The 14837-nt window shown below is 38.3% G+C and overlaps 1 protein-coding gene across 1 annotated transcript in view; it reads right to left on the reverse strand.

The window, feature by feature from the left end:
* The window catches only part of KMT2C (lysine methyltransferase 2C), a 470642-nt gene that overhangs the window by 210318 nt on the left and 245487 nt on the right, over window positions 1-14837 (reverse strand). The window contains exons 10-11 of the mRNA XM_042782218.1: window positions 3086-3255; window positions 2288-2439 (exon numbers count right to left, since the gene is read on the reverse strand). Coding sequence (XP_042638152.1) covers window positions 2288-2439; window positions 3086-3255 — 322 coding nt within the window. The remainder of the gene's footprint in view (window positions 1-2287; window positions 2440-3085; window positions 3256-14837) is intronic.

Here is a 14837-nt window from a genome sequence, read left to right on the forward strand (position 1 = left end):
TACAAAGAAAACTTTATAGACTACTTCAAGAAACCATAAGATATCTACATAAATGGAAGAGTATACCGCACTCATGGATAGGAAGATTGAACATTGTGAAAATGTCAATTCTACCCAAAGCAATCTATACATTCAATGATCCCAATCCAGATCCCATCAACATTCTTTAAGGATGTGGAGAAAACAGTCACTTACTTTATTTGGAAAGGAAAGAGACCTCAGCTAATCAAAACACCACTGAAGAAGAAGAACGAAGTAGGAGGTCTCACCTTTCCAGATCTCAAAATCTACTATCCAGGCACAGTATTGGTAGAATGATAGACACACAGACCAGTGGAACAGAATTGAGAATCGAGAAAAAGATCCATCAACCTATGGTGAGCTGATCTTTGACAATGGGCTGAAATCTATTACATCGGGAAGATATTGTCTCTTTAACAAATGGTGCTGGCAAAACTGGATCTCCATATACAGAAAAATGAAACAAGATCCAAACCTCATATTATATACAAGAATGAACTTGAGATGGGTCCAAGACTTAAATGTGAAACGTACAACTATAAATGAAAAAAATAGGGGCAAATTTAAGGGCCCTAATTTATGGCACAAATAGACTTCAAGCATAACCCAAAATCCAAAACAGCAGAAGATAAACTAGATGAATGGGACCTTCTAAAAATTAAATTTTTCTGTGCTTCCAAAGACTTCTCCAAAAGCATGGAAAGAGAACCTACAGATTGGGAAAAATATTTGGCGATATCCTATCTGACAGGGACTTACCTCAAAATTTTACAGAAAACTGCAACACCTCAACAACAAAAAGACAATCCAATTTAAAAAAATGGGCAGAAGACATGAATAGACACTTCACCAAAGAGGATACTCAGGCAGCCAACAAACACATGAAGAAATGTTCACAATCATTAGCCATTAGAGAGATGCAAATCAAAATGAGATATCACTGTGCCCCAGAACTAACAGCCAAGTTCATCAAGACAGAAAATAACAAATGCTGGTGAGGATGTGGAGAGATTGGGACTCTCATACACTGCTGGTGGAAATGTCAAAGGAAATAACCACCGTGGAAAGCAGTATGGTGAGTCCTTAAAAAGTTGGAATTATAAATACCATTTGACCCAGCAATCCCATTACTAGGTATATATCCTAAAGAAGTCACAAAAACAGGACAGGAACAGATAAATGCACACCGATCTTCATTGCAGCATAATTTACACCAGCAAAAAATGGAAACAATCTAGGTGTCCATCAATAGAAGAATGGATAACCAAACTACAGAACGTACACACAATGGAATACTATGCAACACTAAAGAATAAGGCAGAATCTGCAAAACACTTTCTAAGTTTTATACTATGTACTATTCTAAATAGCCCAATGAAATTTCATGCTGTCTCTCCCAGGATGTGAATCATCTCTTTGTCCAGTATATCCATGCTGTATATGTTACCCCTTATCAGTCACTTAGTAGCCATCTCCAGTATCAGGATCTACTGTAATGGTATCATAGTGCTTGTGTACCTTATTTTACTTAATAATTTTTCTATTTTATTACTAATTATTGTTGTTAATCTCTTACTATGCCTATTCAACTTTATCATAGATATGTACATATAAGAAAAAACATAAGGCTGGTACTATCTATAGTTTCAGGCATACACTGGAGGTCTGAGAATGTACCCCCTATAGAAAAGGTGGGTCTATTGTACACTGATAACATCCTGGAACTGAAATGTTAGTAAATAGTTAAGATACTTCTACTTAAACTCTTTGCAAATGATAAAATAGGACTTTATAAAAGTTGCCATTGATACTGATGAAAATGAAAAATAATTGGTAAGCAGGTCTTACCCTTTGAGAATCCTGTTATTACAATCATAATCAATAGGATATTATTATAAATATTCCATACCTAAACAAAAATTTGGTCCAAGAGGCAAGAATTAACATTTAAGAAGGACGTTAACAAACTAAAACTTGTTTAGAGCAACATTAGAAAGAGTAAATTAGGTCATACATCCAAAAGTTGAAGAACTTTGAACACGGGCTTAAAGAGAACTAGAAATCAAATATGAGAAGAACTGTCTAAAGTTAGATTAGATTTTAGTCAACAGATTCAAAGATGACAAAGATCTATATACTTAAAGGTTGAGAAATTGAGAATAAGATATGATGTGATAGACAGGAGTCCCTCATTATTATTATTAAAGTAATATTCTGGTGACTGATTAGGACAGCTTCCTTAATAAAGCAAAAATCTCAGGTTTACCTGTACTGACTCCAGTCATGTCCATTTCATCACTTGGCTGTATCGAATCCATCTCTGCTGTTAAGTGTTTACAATACATGCAGATATACTCTTCTTTCAGCTGAGAATCTAGCTCATGATCCACTGGTTTATCACATTCTAAGTGAACCCACCTACCATGATAAATATATTTATATATATTTATAAGTATTTTATTTAAAGTCAAATTCATATCTAGGAAATGGGGTAATTGCTGAAGTGTGTGTGTGGTGGGGTGGGGGTGCGGGGTAAAGATAGAAAGGTTATAAACCCAAAAAACACCCACTGCCACCAAAACGATTATGACTCAGCTACCCTAAAGGACAGAATAGAACTGCCCCATACAGTTTCAGAGGTTATAAATCTTTATAGAAGCAGGCTGCCTCAACTTTCCGTCACAGAACAGCTGGTGGTTTCGAACCACCGGCCTTCCAATTAGCAGCCAAATGCTTTAACCTCCACACCACCAGAGCTCCCCGAGTAAGGTTACAAGGGTTGGTGAATGGCACTGGGCTTAGCATTTTTGGAAGCCACCGGAAGTCTACATTTTTAAAATATTTTCCCTTTTCTTTGTCTTCAAGCTCATTTCTGTTGCCCATTTGTCTTCTTTATGCCTTTCAGACCAAGACAACACAATTTAATTTCAGCTTTATCAGCAGTCAGTACTAAAGGGATTACTGAAATAGTAAAATCTTTGAGCTCAAAGGTACATAGTAGGGCAAGAGACCACATGGATAAAAGAACTACAAAATGATTTATTGGAATAATTACATTTCTTACCTTTTACACATATTACAATGAAGCATGTCTTCCTGAAATTCTGGATGGTAGCACTTCCCACAAAAAGGACATAAGTTATCCTGTTGTTGATAACAACTGTCACACACTAGGCAATTGTGGTGCCACTGAGAACTAGATCTTGTGCCACACTCTACACATATTCTGCAATTCTGAACTCAGGAAAAAATAAAAAACAAAAAAGTTTGTTATGGATAAAATAGTTTGTTATTGCAATTTTGATATAAACCTTTTTAAAACCAATGAGACATTCATGGACTATATATTAAGCTCCAATTTTTGCCATACTAATTTAGGGTGTATGTTTTAGAAAAGGCAATTGGTATCGAAATGTCTGATGTGACCTTACAAAATGTGCACTAAAACCTCCAAAAGAACATAAATAAGTACAGGGGCATCCAGGAACGCATAAATGGGGAAAGGAAGAAAATCAAGAAGAGAGCAACCCAAACATTAAAAAAGCAGCATATTTAGGAATCAGGAAGCAGCTTTTGTAAAATAAGTCTATTGAACTTAGAAAGCAAAATGGGACTGCTAAGATATCCTATCAGCTTCTGAATTGCTTAGGAGCAGGAAACAAAAACTTGCACTAAAGAAATAGCATCACACATGCCAAATGACTTGACATTTGAAATTGTAAAAATAATCACTCCATCACTTCACATTCAAATCCAATGATGACTCTTTATTTTCAGAATGAAGAGTAGAACCATCCTCACCAAAGTCAAACTGTTTATGAAAGTGTAAGGGTAAGGCCTGCCAAAAGTCAATCAAAACACTTTTTGGTGCTGTATGCTAGACAGCCTTAAAATCTTGGGCACAAGGTTCTCATTATTCACCACAACTTTAAAACACCAATAAAAGTAAATTCCTTTTTTTGAGCTGCCAGCTTGATATGAATGAGGTGCTCACCCGAAAAGATATATGAGCATGAATCATAGATTTGCTACAGTCTTACAGACTTAAAATACACACTTATTAAACATTGATAGAAAAATCTGAATAAAATATTAGCAAACAGACTGCAAATAGCAAATTACCAAAATAAACCATGAGCAAGTAGGGTTTATGCCAGAAATGCAAACATGGTTAAATATTAAAAAATCTACAGATAAAAGGAGTTCTGGTAGCATAGTGCCTAAGGCACTTGACTGTTAACCAGAAGGCTGGCGGTTCAAACCCACCAGCCACTCCTCGGAAGGAAAGGTGGGCAATCTACTTCAGTAGTGATACCGCCTGGGAAACCCAAGCAGGGGTCACTATGAGTCAGGGCTGACTCAATGGCACATAACAACAACAACAACAGATAAAATTTAGTATTAATAGTCTGAGGCCCAGAGCTTGCAGGCTGCTTTTCGCTTGGATGTGGCTCTTTATTAAGGCTGGGACCTGAGGAAGGCAGGCCTGGGGCTTGGGGGTGGCTGTATTTTGAGGCCAGGGCCCAAGATAGGTGGGCCAGGGCTCAGAGGCTGCTTTTCCCTTGGGGGTGGCTCTTTTTTAAGGCCAAGGCCTGAGACAGGCAAAGTGGATGTCAGAAGAGACTCTGAAACTTGCCCTCGAGCGGAAAGTAGCTAAAGCAAATGGAAGAAATGACAAGATAAAAGAGCTGAACAGAAGATTTCAAAGAGCAGCTTGAGAACACAAAGCCAATTACTATAACGAAATGCGCAAAGAGTTGGTGTTAGAAAACCAAAAGAGAAGAACACGCTCAGCATTTCTCAAGCTGAAAGAACTTAGGAAAAATATTGAAGCCTCAAGTTGCAATACTGAAAGATTCTATGGACAAAATAATGAACGATGCAGGAAACATCAAAAGAAGATGGAAGGAATACACTGAGTCACTGTACCAAAAAGAATTGGTCAATGTTCATCCATTTCAGGAGGTGGCAAACGATCAAGAACCAAAAGTATTGAAGGAAGAAGTCAAAGCTGCACTAAAGGAATTGGTGAAGAACAAGGCTCCAGGAACTGACTGAATACCCAATGAGATGTTTCAACAAATGGATGTCCCGCTGAGGCACTCATTCGGCTATGCTAAGAAATTTGGGAGACAGCTACCCGGCCAATTGACTGGAAGAGATCCATTATTTGTACCCATTCCAAAGAAAGGTGATCCCACAGAATGTAGAAATTATCTAACAATATTATTAATATCACATGCAAATAAAATCTTACAGAAGATAATTCTAAAACACTTACAACAGTATATTAACAGATAGTTTCCAGAAATGCAACTATATTCAGAAGAGGACATGGAAAGAGTGATATCAATGCTGATGTCAGATGGATCTTACATGAAAGCAAAGAATACCAGAAAGATGCTTACTTATGTTTTATTGACTATGCAAAAGCATTCCATTGTGTGGATCATAACAAATTGTGGATAACATTGAGAAGAATGGGAATTACAGAACACTTGATTGTAATCGAGGAACCTGTACATAGATCAGGAGGGTGTTATTTGAATAGAAGAAGGGGATACTGCATGGTTCAAAATCAAGAAGGGAGTGTGTCAAGATTGTATGCTTCCACCATACTCATTCAACTTGTATGCTGAGCAAATAATCCAAGAAGCCAGATTATTTGAAGAATGTGGCATCAGGATTGGAGGAAGACTCATTAACAACTTGCCATATGCAGATGACACAACTGTGTTTGCTGAAAGTAAGGATGACTTGAAGCACTTAACTGATGAAGATTAAAGACTACTGTCTGCAGTATGGATCACACCTCAATATAAAGAAAGCAAAAATCCTCACAACTGGTCCAATAATCAGTTTCATGGTGGATAGAGAAAAGACTGAAGTTGTCAAGGATTTCATATTACTTGATTCTACAATCAGCATAAATGGAAGCAGCAGTCAAGACATCAGACAACATATTGCATTGGGCAAATCTGTTTCAAAAGACTTCTTTCAAGTGATGAAGAGCAAAGATGTCTCCTTGAAGACTAAGGTGCACCTAACCCCAGCCATGATATTTTTCAATCACCTCTTACACATGTGAGAGCTGGAAAATGAATAAGGAAAAATGAAGAAGCGTTGATGCTTTTGAGTTGTGGTGCTGGAGAAGAATGCTAAGAGTACCATGGTCTGCTAAAAGGACTAACAAATCTGTCCTTGAAGAAATACAGCTGGAATGGTCCTTGGAAGAGAGAATGGCCAGAGTTTGTCTCACCTATTTTGGTCACGCTGTCAGAAGGAACCATTCCCTGGAGAAGGATATCATGCTTGGTAAAGTGGAGGGTCAATGAAGAAGGGGAAGGCCCTGAACAAGATGGACAGACACAGTGGCTGCAATGATGGGCTCATGTATATCAAGGATCATGAGGCTGGCACAAGACCGGGCAGTGTTTTGTTCTGCTGTGCACAGGGTCACTATGCGCTGGAGACAACTCGACAGCACCTAACAACAACAACAGTCTGAGGCGAAGAAAAATAACTATTTCAATAGATGCTAAAAAAGCTTTTGAAAAAAGATAGAAATGGATAAGTATTTCTTTAGTGTGATAAAACCTAAGTCTTCATCCTAAAGCCAGCATCTTATTTACTGAACTTAGTGGAGGAGTCCTTGATATTACCACTAGGCTCAAGAACAAAGCAATGATGCCCAGTATCTCCACTACTATTTATTAACATTCTGGAGCTGATGTAAATAGAGTAGAGAAAACAATGAGAGGTACAAAAATAGGAAAAGAAGAAATAAAAACTCTCAGTATTATTTGTAAAATCCTAGAAAAGCAATCATAAAATTACTGGAATAAAAGAATTAATCAAAGTAGCAGGGTATAAAATTAGCATGCAAAAATCAATAAAATTCAAATACACAAATAATAACTGGGTAAAAGATGTAAGGAATGAGGAAACCTCACTTCAAAGAGCAGCATTACTGATAAAATATTTAAGAATAAACAAGAAATGTTCAAAACCTATAGAAAGAAATTATAAAACACTCCTGAAAGACACAAAACTAAACATGAACAAATGGAAAGATATCCCTGTTCTTGGTTAAGATGACTTACCACCAAGACATCAATTATCTCAAATTTAATTTAAAAATTTAAAGTAATCCCAATAAAAACCCCAGTGAGGTTTTTCATGTAGCTACATAAAGTGATCCTAAAGTTCATATAGGAAGATAAACACAAGAACAACTAGAAAAAAATATGAAAAGAAAAAGCTCTCAGAGGGGACCAACAATACCAGATACTCCAAAGCCTCTGTTAAGTAAAATAGTGTGTGATACTGGTGCATGAATGAAATAGATCAGTAGAATAGAAAAGAAATTTCAGAAATGAACTAAAGCTAAAGATGAAATTGCAAATAACCAGCGCAGGCAGTCTTTTTAACAACCGGATAGCCAACTGCACAAAAGTACCTTATACCATACACAAGGATCAACTGCTACCTTAAGTGTAAGAAATGGAAAAATAAGAACACATATCTGATTATCATAAAAATATAGGGAGGATAAACCAGAAACCAATGAAGTTAGTTACCTTCAAGAGTATGGGAAAATGGGTAGAAGTGAGAGGAGGGAGTGACACTTCTGTGAGTACTTCTTATATAGCTTTGATTTCTGAAAACATTTTAATATACATATATTTTTTAATTAATAAGAACAGGAGACAGCAAACTAATAATGAGAGCAACCTGGAGAAGATTTGTTTTTGGACTGAAAAAATGAGTAAATGTTTTGAAGTTGTCAGGCTGTAGGACTCTTACCATAATGGACATCCAAGAATCCATGCACTGGTTTGAATCCACCAATGCTGTGCAGGAGAAAGATGTGGTGCTTCTGTGAAGATGTATAGCCTTGGAAATCCTAAGGGGCTTTCAAGTTTGTTCTATAGGGGTCACTATGAGTTGGCATGTCTAGGAGCTCAGGTAGCATAGTGCCTAAGGCACTTGACTGCTAACCAGAAGGCTGGCGGTTCAAACCCATCAGCCACTTCTCGGAAGGAAGGCTGGGTAATCTAGTGCCATAGTGATACCGCCTCAGAAACCCAAGGAGGGGTTACTATGAGTCAGGGCCACCTCAATGGCACATAACAACATGAGTTGGCACAGACACAATGGCAATGGGTTTTTACATACGCATATTTTGTGTGTATGTATATAAGTGTGTATATTTGTGTGTATGTGTATGTAATAAGTATATGTAAGCATAAAATTTGCTAGTCCACTGTGCTGAAAGGGCAGAGCAGTAAACATCCCCCAGTAGCAATAAGCACAATTAGCACTGATTACCCCACTAAAGGAACCTGGGCTACTTACTGAAAAGAGGAATGAATGACTGCAGGGTTAGGCAGGGGAGGTAAAAAATAAACTTGGAATACCTTGTTATGCTAAAAGCAACGAGGTGCTCAAAAAAAAGGGCACAGAACACAGAAGCCATTTTGAAGGGACTGTAGTTGTTGTTAAGTGACATCAAGTCCCTTCTGACTCCTAAGGACCCTACAGACTAAAACTAGAACAGACTAAACCTGACCCATAGGGTTTTCTTGTCTGTAATCTTTATGGAAAAAGATCACCAGGTCTTTCTTCTTCAGAGTCACCAGGTGGGTTCAAACTGTCCACCTTCCAATCAGCAGCTGAGTGCTTAACCAATGCACCAATAAGGCTCCTTGAAGGGGCTACCACTGGCCAAATATGTGACGATTTAAACACAAAACAGTTAGGTATAGCAATGAATTATAAGTTATTGAAATAATAGGAATTCATGAGTCAGTATTAATAACAACAATAATGCATAATTTTAACATGTGTTAGGAAGTAGGGCTCTTCCTTATAGTAGAATGTGGAGGGAGTCCCAGAGTTAGAAAATCATTTTGCAGCTAACATGTAAAAACTCAATCAGACAAACATTCCTAAAATCTAGGACGAAATTTTGATAAGGAGCAAGATATTAGCATGGTCTTGAAGTGTCTCCTTATAGACTACTTTATTAGATACAAGGGAGGGAGAAAAAGAAAAAACCACATACACACACACACACACACACACAGTGAAGATATTTGCAACAGCATGATTAAGTCATCAGAATTCACATCACCTATGAGGGATGGAGGAGCTCTGGTAGCATAGTGGCTAAAGCACTTGACTGCTAACCAGAAGGCTGGCGGTTCAAACCCACCAGCCACTCCTCAGAAGGAAGGTTGGGCAATCCTACTTCCATACTGGTACTGCCTCGGAAACCCAAGGAGGGGTCACTATGAGTCGGGGCCAACTCAACGGCACATAACAACAACAACAACATGAGAGATGGTTATTGTGAGCATACAGAAGTAATACCCTGAGAAGGACACTCTATCATCTATGTAGTATTCTAGCCAAACATCAAACACAAAGTAATGAACAGTCTATTAAAAACAAAACAAAAGTGGCCAGGGGCTATATTTATATTTATCAAAAATACCAATGTCAATAAAAGAAAAGAAGAAGGGCTAGGAAAATTCTCTCTCTTAAAGGAGGCAAGAGACACAACTAAATCAAGTATATGACCCTAGAGTAGAGTAGGCCCTGGATCTGTGTGGGAAGAGGTGGGACAGGGAAATCAGATCAACTGACAAATTTGCAATATGAATGGTAAAGCAGATTAAAGTACTGTATTGATGTAGATTTATAAAGTTGATAATGATACTGTGATTATGTAAGAATAATTCTATTCTTTAAAAATACACACTGAAATATTTTGATACTAAATGAGGACACAGCTGAAATTTACTCTCAAATAACTCAGGGAAAAAAAAGAAAAAAAGACTACACTGACACTTCCTTGAGGGCACACTTATTTGTCTCTGCACCCCCAGTCTCCATCAGTGTATGACACAGAGTAAACCCTCAAATGTTAGCTGAAGTAATGAGAAATTAGAACTAAAGTCTATAGAGATTTAGGAAAGAAGTTAACAGCAGAAGAGATCATTCTTCAAAGTGATCATAAGACTTCCTATGGAAAAACTCTGTGATGATTATCTGGGTACTAACTTTGTGTTAGGCATTATCTTAAGTACTCACTATGCATCATCTCACTAAATCCAACATCCCTGTGAGGTAAGTACTATTAACACTGTACAAATGAGGGGAAATTGGCTTAGGAAAGTCAAATACCTTGGCAAAAATCATATATATATTTAGTAACTGAAAGGGCTAAGATTTGACCCCAGAGTCTAAGCTATAAACTACTACACTAAAACTCACTGCCATTGAGTCAAATCTGACTCATAGCAACCCATCCTTCGGTTTCTGAGATGGTTATCTCTAAGGAAGTAGATTGCCCAGTCTTCCTTCTGAGGAGTGGCTAGTGGGTTTGAACTGCCAGCCTTCTGCTTACCATCAGTCAAATGCCTTTAGGCACTACGCCACCAGAGCTCCATAATCATAACAAAGAGGACTAAAACAAAAGCAAAAATTCTCTCTTATCTACATTTTCACTGGGGGTGGGAAGAGAAGGGACTCCAAAATTTATATTTTCAATATTTATGAAAACTATTAAAATCATGAAACAAGACTCTGCATTGCCAATCACTGCAAGAAATAAAAGGAACAGAAAAACAGAAAGGAAATCAAAAGAAAAAATTTGCCTCACCAAGCATTTCAATTACACCCATCAATGTAAATAGTTTATTCTATTAAAACTTTCAAAGGATATACTCAAAATAACACAGAACGATCTAAAGTAAAAAGATGGAAAAATATTCAACTGGTGAACTAAAACCTTATGTGACAATATTTTTTCAAAAAAAAAAAAATCACACAGGATGAAAGGAGTTTTATATTGATAAAATATAGAAGACACTGACCGAAACCATTACACTGATGAAATTTATCAATTTTTTAAAGCAGCTAGTCAAAAAAGAGAAGGGAAAATGTCTTCAAATAAAATAAAGAGAAATGCTATCCCATTTAAAAAAAAAAAAAAGTCGCTGTGCAGGGGGGAAAGGAGTATATGGATATTTTCTGTGACATTTTTCTGTAAACCTAAAACAGCTCTAAAAAATAAAGTGTGTGTATATTAACATATATTTGAAGTCAGTATGTTTCAAGCCTAATAAAACATTTGTTGAAATAATGTAAACTACCCCTCTAAATTCTGATTAAAATATAATGAACCAGAAATCAACATAAGTCGTAAAAAAGGTAAATAACTATTAGGTCAGGTATGAAGTTACAAATAGAACAAGTTTGGACGCAGTCAAAGCTATAACCAAAGGTAGATTTATAATCTTATTCTTCTTCCTTAGGAAAGAAAATGAATTATGAATTTTCTAATTTCCAAGAAAAAACAGAGAAACCACTGAAAGTGAAGACAGAATTATCAAATGCATTCATAATTTTCTTTTTTAACCTCATCCCAAAACCACATGAGAGAACACAAACAAAACCACCTTCTTATACACACAGCAAAACAAACCGGAACTACCTGAGAGAGCAGGCGGAGGCCATCACAGTTCTTCAGACCCTTTACCCTCCTCCCACTCCGCCACACCTGACAACACGGTTATCCAGAGGCTCTTTGTTCTCCAGGAAAGAAGCCACCCCTCCCCCTTGGTGTCAAGGCCCCACCTCAGGGCCAGCTGAGAAAAAAGAACGTGCTGGCCACCAGCCTAGAACTTTGTGGAGAGCCTTCCAGTTCCAGGTGCAAATCCTCAACAGTGGGGGGGGGGGGAGAAGGCCCGGGCATCAGCTCAGGAGCTAGGGGTTCTCTGGGCGTCTCCTCCCACGCCCCTCCACCCCACACTATCTTCAGGTGCCTGAGGCTCCTGGTAAGACAGCCCTCCTTTAGCAGACTATCTCTTCAGAAGGAGGCTGTCTCCAAGCCAGCACAGCAGCGTTCCCCTGCCTTCCAGGCCGCCATACGCTTTCCAGATCCTGAGAAAACTCGCTGGAGGCCAGCCGCAGAGCCTCAAGGTGGGCTAACCCTATCAGCCTCTCAACTCTAGCAGCCCAGGAAGCCTAGGCCTGGAGGCTATCCAGGGACGCTCTCCACCACCCCACTCCACTCTACTCCCTTTTAACGCTGCACCCCCGCAGGGGAAGAAGCTTAGGGCCAGAAAACAGAACCGATAAATAGAAAAATTGAGGCTGAGGACAGCGGAAACACGTTTATGTGCCAATGAGACTAAAATGTGATTATGCAGGAAGGCAACAGATGTACTCTTGGAGGGCTATATGTTTTCTGATAACTTGAGATTTTTTACAGAAATGCTAATTCAAAAAACAAAACTTAACTGACTTTCAATAGCACTAAAATGCAGATTTCATTACCTGCATTTGGTTTATTATGTTAGTTGCAGATGCTGCCAATAGAAGAACCAAGATTGTAGGTCTTAAATCAGAGAATCCAAACCCACTGTCACTTGTAGATTCAGACTGGTTTCCAAGGCTGCCACATCTTTCCCATGGGTTCTAACACCTGACCTTTCGCTTAGCAGCCAAGGCTTAATCACTGCACCACCAGGGCTCCTTTCAAAAAAGAGACAATGCAACACAATGCACTTCCCTGGAGTTGGAACCTACTAATAGCAACCCCTCCTTGGGTTTCTGAGGCAGTATCTCTATGGAAGTAGATTGCCCAAACTTCCTTCTGAGGAGTAACTGGTGGGTTTAAACTGCCAGCCTTCTGGTCAGCAGTCAAATGCCTTAGGCACTATGCTACCAGAGCTCCTCCCTTCAAAAAAGAGAAGAGGGGTAAAAAGAACTAGGTCTTTCAATGGCACAGGAATATGCACTGCAACAGACAGTATCTTCTCAAACATACAAACTCAAAACAACACAAACAGATAAATTCATAAAGCAAGCAGAGAACTTTTGTCTATGTAGGTACCACTTTGCAACAGTTAAACTGCAGATAGCATACCAGGCAATTTTAATGAAGTACTGCTCTGTATTTTAGAAACAACTGGGTAGATAACCCATTTATTACAGATTTTGTGCCACAATGGTGAACCTGTGGGGGAAAAAAAGCTTTATAATAGTTAATGAGTGGCACTCATTAAATCTATGTTTACATATTTGCTTGCAGGCACTTTGAAGTTTGATTATCCTGAATTGCCCCAAGTAAACTGAATTGTCATTACCAATACTATTTTTATGCAAATACTTTTACAAAAAGCAGTCTCTGCATCAGGCCTTTGGATCTAGTGTCCTTAGTTTCTTAGGGTCCACATTCTAATACAAAATGAAAAAGACACCAAAAAATATTTTTTAATTACTACAGGTAAAAAGGCTCTTATTATTCAAGTTTGTATAGTGTGAAGGTACCAGAAGATAGCATAATACATTAGAATAAAACATTAGATTATGAGACAGGATACCTGACCTTTAGACCTATCCTGCTTGTAGCAATAAGTAAACTTGCACAATTTACTTAATCAGTTAGGCCCCTCACTCCCCTCACTAACTCTCAATTGAGAATTTATTGGTTTACTTGTAAAGGTGCAGATTTCAAAGGAAGCAAAGGCACTACTACTTTTAGGATGGAGCTCTGGTGGTATAGTGCCTAAGGCATGTGACTGCTAACCAGAAAGCTGGCAGTTTAGACCCACCAGCCACTCCTCAGAAGGAGTTGGGCAATCTAGTTCTGTAGTGATACTGCCTCAGAAACCCAAGGAGAGGTCTCTATGAGTCGGATCCGACTCCACGACAGTGGGTTTTTTGGGTTTTAGTCCTTATGGAGAACATTCAAAGAAAGGTGATAGGAAATACTGTTTGTAAATATTTTCCAAATAGAAAAAAAAAATTAGTTTTTAATTAGTTGAAAATTAAAGGTAAATTCTAGTTATTTTTACCTTCTACTTTCATTTTAAGAATTTAAATACTGTGTGCTTCTGTATACAAATAATTCTAAAATCTATCATTCCTTGTTGTTGTTAGTGATGTCAAATTGATTTCCAATTCACAGTACCCCCATGTGACGGAGGAGAACTATCTCCATAGGGTTTTCTCGGCTGTAATCTTTATGATTACAGGTGTAGCAAGGATTGTGAGGCAAGCATAGGACCAGACAGCATTTTGTTCTGTTGTACACAGGATCACTTTGAGTTGGAGCTGACTTGATGGCACCTAACAACAACAATCTTTATGAAAGCAGACTGCCAGGTCTCTTTCTCCTGAGGAGATGTTTGATGTGCTTGAACCACCAACATTTCAGCTAGCAGCCAAGGGCTTAACCACTTGCACTGCACTCTTTTATTATTGTTTACCTGGCACTATATAAAGGGGCTCTTGTGGTATAGTGGGTAAGTCATGTGGCTGCTAATGCGGTCAGAGGTTCAAACCCACCAGCTGCTCCATGGGAGAAAGATGAAGGCAATCTACCTGCATAAACATTTAACAGCCTTGGCCTTAGAAACCCAATGGGGGGTTGTTATGAGTGAGAATTGACTCCATAGCAGTGGGTTTGGTTTGGTTTGGCACTATACAAACCTTGCCCCACTAAGCAGAGTTGTCAAGCAACCCGCAGAGTTTACAAAGTTTTAACAAAGCCTTAGTAAATTGCTCAAGTAGCATAAAGAGTACAGCAGGGAATAATAGCTCAGGGTCACAAAGATGTAGATACAAAAATAGATGGAAGGGCAAATCACTGACTAATAATCAGAAAAAATTAAAAGTAACTGCAAATAGATTTTTTTAAAGTGTCCTACCCACCAACCACTCCTCGGAAGGAAGGTTGGGCAATCCTACTTCCGTAGTGATACTGCCTCGGAAACCCAAGGAGGGGTCGCTATGAGTCG

This window comes from Orycteropus afer, unplaced genomic scaffold (genome assembly GCF_000298275.1).
Source record: "Orycteropus afer afer isolate SDZICR_OR568_19922 unplaced genomic scaffold, OryAfe1.0 scaffold00264, whole genome shotgun sequence".
NCBI lineage: Eukaryota > Metazoa > Chordata > Mammalia > Tubulidentata > Orycteropodidae > Orycteropus > Orycteropus afer.